This window comes from Chelmon rostratus, chromosome 11 (assembly GCF_017976325.1).
Source record: "Chelmon rostratus isolate fCheRos1 chromosome 11, fCheRos1.pri, whole genome shotgun sequence".
NCBI classification, from domain to species: Eukaryota; Metazoa; Chordata; class Actinopteri; order Chaetodontiformes; family Chaetodontidae; genus Chelmon; species Chelmon rostratus.
The window spans coordinates 6,180,743-6,186,742 of record NC_055668.1 but is presented as its reverse complement, the minus strand read 5'-3'; the positions used below and the strand labels follow the sequence as shown (position 1 = coordinate 6,186,742).

Sequence of the window (6,000 nt, the reverse complement as noted above, 5' to 3'; positions counted from 1 at the left end):
CAGAACTCCATGCTAATGAGAGCAGAGTGATAAATTCTGTCTAGCTGACAGAGGCAAGGTGTGCTTATTAAAGTGAAGAAATGAGCAGAGGCTTTGGTAATTAGATGTAGAATCAAAGCCTGTAATGATCCCCCCTCCCCTTCGCCTAAATCAACAAATCATACCTATTTGGTCTACTGAAGCAGACGCATTATTGTAGATAATTACAGCACAGTGACATTTAAACCCATTCTTTCACACTGTTGACTGCTGTTGCACAGAAATCAAATCAAAATGAGACAATGGCTCATGTTGTAATTGTCTCTTTGGAAGCAAAAGGAATAGATGAGTTAAACAGATTAAATCCATTTTTAGTTTGCATCCCTGACCACTGCATGCAGATGCTCTCCCTGGCTAAATGTTCATGGCTTGCTTGTACAGTACCTGTGTGTGCAAAGGCCGTGTATGAGCTTGTGGGATCTCAGGGGAAATGCCCACAAAGGCTCTCATTTTCGGCAGTAAGCTAATTAAATCGGTGGAGCAGATGGCGCAGACTTGGTCCGGACATAATGAGACGGTGAGTGGCGAGACGAACCGGACATGGCAGGACAGCTGTGAGGGGTTTGTGAGGTGACCAGAATTCAGGCGTGTCCCAGGAGTGAGGCTTTACTCCAGCCAAGAGTGTGGACTTACAACTGCATGAAAACTTTGAGCCACTTTTTAAGAAGCTACTGGATCTGGCGGTGTTTACTTCCTCCAAACGTGTTTGCAGAACAACTCTTACTGGAAGTGAATAATGCCATGCCAACAGGGTGTTTTTATCTTTTTTCTCCTATCCTCAATCATTATATCTTGGCAGGTGTTTTTTGGTAAACACCAAATCCTCAACACCTGTTGCCAGAGCCTTTTTCCTGTCAGCCAACTCTAACCAACCCTGCTCTAACTGACACATTCTTCCACTGTTGGGCAAATAAAAAAAAAAAAAAAGGCATCTGCAACTGTGAAATAAACAACTGTGGCATTACCAACGTTGGTGTTTTTCCTGGATGGTAGTTAAGTGGCAAACAACAACAACAAAAGCTCAAAAAAGCAGAAATTCCTAGAGGTGCAGAAATACTTTGGACGGCTCACCTCACCTCAGAAGCGATGTTCCACACTCCTATTGCCCCTCGTGTGAGGAAAAGGTCGAGGCCAGCGGAGGGCGACGCTCCCAGGCGTGAGGAGGTGAAGTTCGAGGATGTCAGACTGTACCTGGTGGAGAGGAAAATGGGCCGCAGCAGGAGAAGCTTTCTGACCCAGCTGGCCAGGTCAAAGGGATTTATTGTGGAAGACGTCCTCAGGTTGGAAAAAGCTTGCCATTTTGTTTTTCGCTGACAGAACAGGGCTCGGCGCCTAAAAGCTTTTCTGAAAGTGAAGCTCAGTAGAACATGCTAATGGAGAGCAGAGGGACGCAAGAGTATTTTCTGTACAGTACCAGTCACAATGCTTTGACCTTGTGGTTGGCTCTTAAGGTCTTTGTTGTGAGGCTAGTGAAATGGAAGGTCATAATGCTAATTACAGGCCCGTTTGAGTACGGTTGTATTGTTTAGCAGCCAGGCTAATAAATAGAACACGAGGATTTGATTGCTTAAACGTGTTCATTCATATAGCTGTAGAAGCAGTTAAAATGATACAGTAAATGCAATGATCTGTACAAGACAGTGGTCATTGTTTGTACAGAATTTAGTCTGTGAATCTACAACCCAGATGAGACAGATCAGGCTGTTTAACTGTTCTTCAGTGCATTATTGAAAAGAGCAGCTCTCCAGTGAGAATTTCAGTGTTGACTCTTAAAACATATGCCAGTTTTAAGAAGTTAAGGTCCATTTTATTAGATAGCCACTGTTTTTTTCATGAATCCTTACTTAGGAAGGATTAGAGGATCCATCCTGTCTCTGCTACACCTGCAGGATTTTCCTCCTGAGCCATAAGTCACAGTTCCTACATAAATACGTTTAGAAAGAGAGACAAATAAGCTAACACAGCTACATCTTGTTGACAGTGAGAAAGCTAAAAGCATTGGAAGAAAGGTAACAGAGCAAACAGAAACTTTTTTAATGAGTCTGACCAAAGTTTCTTTTGTTAAGCCGCACTTAAGGAGAGATGTTTTGTGAGCTCCTTCCTTACAATGATGAATCATCTATTGTGCAGTAATTATGGAAGCAGCATGCCTCCTTCATTTCTTCTGTCCCTAATTGAAAGTAACTTTTAAATCCCAAACTGTGAACACAGCAGAGGCCCTCTGTTTGACACCTGCAACGCTTCAGAGTCAGGTTCCTTTGAGGTTTGTGATACTGTTTATGCAGCTTCCCATTTTTAAAAGTTTGCTTTGTTTTGGGGGCTGGGCACCTCAGACTCAGACTTTAAGCTCCTCTGGTGAGCAGGTGTGTGCAGATGTGTGTTACTCACGTTGTGGGGACATAAATCTGTTTAAACTGTCACAACGTGGGGACTCGCCTTCCTTTTGGGGACAAAAATCCCAAATAAAGTCCCCATAATGTAAATCATTAATCAGGGTTAGGGGAAGGGTTAGACAAGTAGTGGTTATGATAAGTCTCCAGGAAATGAATGTAAGACTGTACGCTGTCCTCTAAAGTGTGTGTGTGTGTGCATGTTTCTCTGCCTCTAACATTGCAAGAATCACATTCACAGTAAGGGCAGTTTTTATAAATTTAAGTTCCCTTAAGGTTGAAAAAAATGGTTGAAGTTTGCATGTGATTTACTGCTACAATAAAGTGTCCTCGCAGGTATAGTCTAGCCATTGTGTGTGTGTGTGTGTTAGTGTTTAAATGCGCGTCTAAGTGTGCACGCCAGCCGTGCGCCAGCTTGGCCATGGCAGCATTCCCAGAAACACAGCTTGAGCGCTCCTACGGTTACACTTGGCTTGATACAATTGTTTGAAACCAACGACAGGAAGTAGAGCGTGCCTGCCTCAAACTGACATCAATTCTGCAAGCCGACAAAACTGATATCAGCTGCAGTTTGATAGCAACACCTCCAGCGTCTAGTCCCCCACAAGTTATAGGCACTCTGCCTTCAGCATATGGTCAGACACACTGTGTGGATTCCTCTGTGCACAAAGGAATGCACACATACGAACACACACATGTGCATCAGCACGTCACACACACACGCACACACACACAGACAGACACCAGCCTCCCCTTGTCCTAATTTCAAGTCTGATGCACAGGACCATGGATCCAAATATCGACATGTTTGTCCAGGCTGATTGATGAGCTGCAATAAATGCTCTTTCACGAATGACCGCGGTGAAGTGAAGTTGGACATTCAGCTGGCGTTCCCTCTGGAACCGGTGGCGTCTTCTTGCTCTTGGCAGCATCTCCCAGCCCTCATGCTTAACGGCTGGGGGTTGACCTCAGGGACCATCAGTACATTACTGTTAAATGACACAATGTCTGTTTTTTTTTATGCTGTCTTGCTGGCTTGCACATATATATTAGTCACAACTATGATTAAATAATCATACTAAATTGGTCTCATGTTGCACATATGATTACTAATTTGTGATTGATTTTTTGATTGATTTTTTTGATTGATTACTACACAGGCCAAATAGGACACAACTTGTATTATTGGATTTTTGTGCTGCTTATTTTTTACACTAAATTATTATTGTTTTTTTTCTTTTTTTCTAAAATGTTTGGACAATCCTTGATTTTGGACTGATAGACAAAAGCAGGCTTTTCATTTCTAGGCCACAACCATTGATTTGGCAGCTGAAATGATATTGCTAGCAGCTTTTGTCAGCTGGAGCCAGCTAGCAAAGTGAGCCTCCAGCTGACTTTTTAATGTTTTCAGTTGAACTCTGTCAGGGGGTCTTAAATATGCCCTTGATGGCTACATACATGATTTTGTACTAAAAAACAAACTATGGCTAATGCTGCATCTCCTAGGCAGAAAAGTCAGCATCTCCACAGTCGATGATCCATGTAGGATGAAGGGTAGAGCCAGCTAGTCTGAAGCCGTAACATTACCAGGGGCCTCATGTAATTTAGAAATTACCCCACATCTGTGTTTGGTGCGGCCCATTTGAACGGGATCAGCAAAGTCTGCATTTTGCTGGAATTTGCTGACATTATCTGCCAGATATGATGTCAAACCTCTATGTAACATCAATGTTTCAAAAGTGTCTTTCTGTCAGCAGCCACATTAATAATATAGCAGAGTAATTTTTGCCCACTTTCTGCATGTTTTACACACATAAATACACAATTACAGCTCATTTGGATCAAGTAATAGATGCTTTGTGGCTTACAGCCTCTTGTTGTTCCCTACCCTCTCTGTCATCGCTCATTTTGAACGTCAATCCGGCCGATCTCACAGCACAGCTGTCGACTGCTCGACATGCTATGAGCCGCGATCAAATTTCAGACTTGTTCAGTTGTCTGACAACACAACCCCAAATGACGAAAGGTCTTTTTGCATGGGATGAATATCATCATGTGACCTCTGCGTTTTGCTAAATATGGTTGGTAATTTGTGGTGAAATTTTTACTTTACTAATTAGGGATGTGCCACATTTGCATGGGATGGGGGGGGGGGGGACACTTTCTCATGTTGTTTACCTGTGACGTGACATCTTGCTTGATTCGGCATGGAAGCAGCGCCTCTCCAGTGAGTTTAACAAGAATTTCACGGGAATTAATTAAGATGTTTATTTATTGTGATTAATTTGCTACTCACAATGATTATGTATATGTCAGCGAAGAGGTCTCATGGGAGCAGCTGTAAGAGGCAAACAGACGAAAGCTCGCCATGGTGTAAAAATCTGTTATGGACGTACTCCGTCTTTGATCTGCCTGTTGGTTTTCACTGGAAGGAATAGGAGGGTAGCTGCTGACATGCACAGGGGGCAGAGAGATGACTCGAGAGAGTTCTCCATATCAAAGCCCATTGACTTTAGCCTGTCCTTGTGTCTGGGCTCAGTCCCACTGATTCTGGGGAGTGCAATCTGGTGCTGGGTTTGCCTTCTCGCTCATTTGCATGCCAATCTGCCGTTTTACATTCTGTGCAGCGACGCGTACGATAAGAATCCAAATTCGGGGGCTGGATTACATCTAGGTAAACAAGGCACGAGGAGAAAGTGTTTTTTATTCTATGATCTTCAATCATGTTCCGACATAGCAGCTCAACCCCTCGTGATTTTAGAGGGAAATCAACCCAAGAGCCAAATCTCTATTACAGTGGTTAGACAACTGTTCACGGCAAGTGAGTTTAAGCTTCTGGAGATAATAGCTGTGTCCCTTAGATGCCTCAGATGTGTCTGTTTGAGAGGCTCTTCGTCCCTGTCTGTGCTGGGAAGGATTTTTTTTTTAATGCGACCACCATCGGTGGCTGGACTAGTATGCCGAGCAGATAGAGGATTAGTTTCGCCAGTGATTTGGCCAATTAGGCCTCAGCCTGGGACATGTCTTAAGGAGTCTTTTCACTGATTTACCCATGCCAGGAGAGAGGAAGAGGAGGAGCGTGCTGAGGGTAATTATGCACGGCTGAGCGCCCTGATTGGGTATGGTAGTTAGAGTCCGTGGCAGGAAGCAGAGAGGAGGGGGCCGTGATAAAAAGTCTGTTGAGAAAGTCTCGGCGGAGCTGTAGGAGGCACTGGTTGAGTGAATTCAGCTATCAAACAGTGGAGGGAGGCGCTGAGGGTCTGTGCTGATTGTTGTTCACCAAGTGTTGATCCCCAAACAGCACGAATAAGACCATGATGCTGGGATCTGAGCTGCATTTAAAAAGCTTCGCTTGAGCCTCTGCACTCTCCAAAGGCTGCTGAGACCAAGACAGGAAAGTTATTTCTTTTAGTGAAGAAAGTCTTTCAATCAAACAATCCAAACGACTCCATAAACGCGGCACCAAGGCTCTCATCTGCTTATTTTTTCATTATTAAGAGAAATTCAATCGCCTAAATCAACCTCTTACCATGAGCGATTTTGGTTGTACAGTTGTGTTTCTTTCACAGGA

At 43.7% G+C, this 6,000-nt stretch overlaps 1 protein-coding gene across 1 annotated transcript in view; it reads left to right on the top strand.

Annotated features, from left to right (window-relative positions):
- Nucleotides 1-1,125: 1,125 nt before the first annotated feature.
- Nucleotides 1,126-6,000, top strand: part of dntt (deoxynucleotidyltransferase, terminal) — an 84,294-nt gene continuing 79,419 nt past the window's right edge. Inside the window, exon 1 of the mRNA XM_041947386.1 lies at nucleotides 1,126-1,319. Coding sequence (XP_041803320.1) covers nucleotides 1,126-1,319 — 194 coding nt within the window. The remainder of the gene's footprint in view (nucleotides 1,320-6,000) is intronic.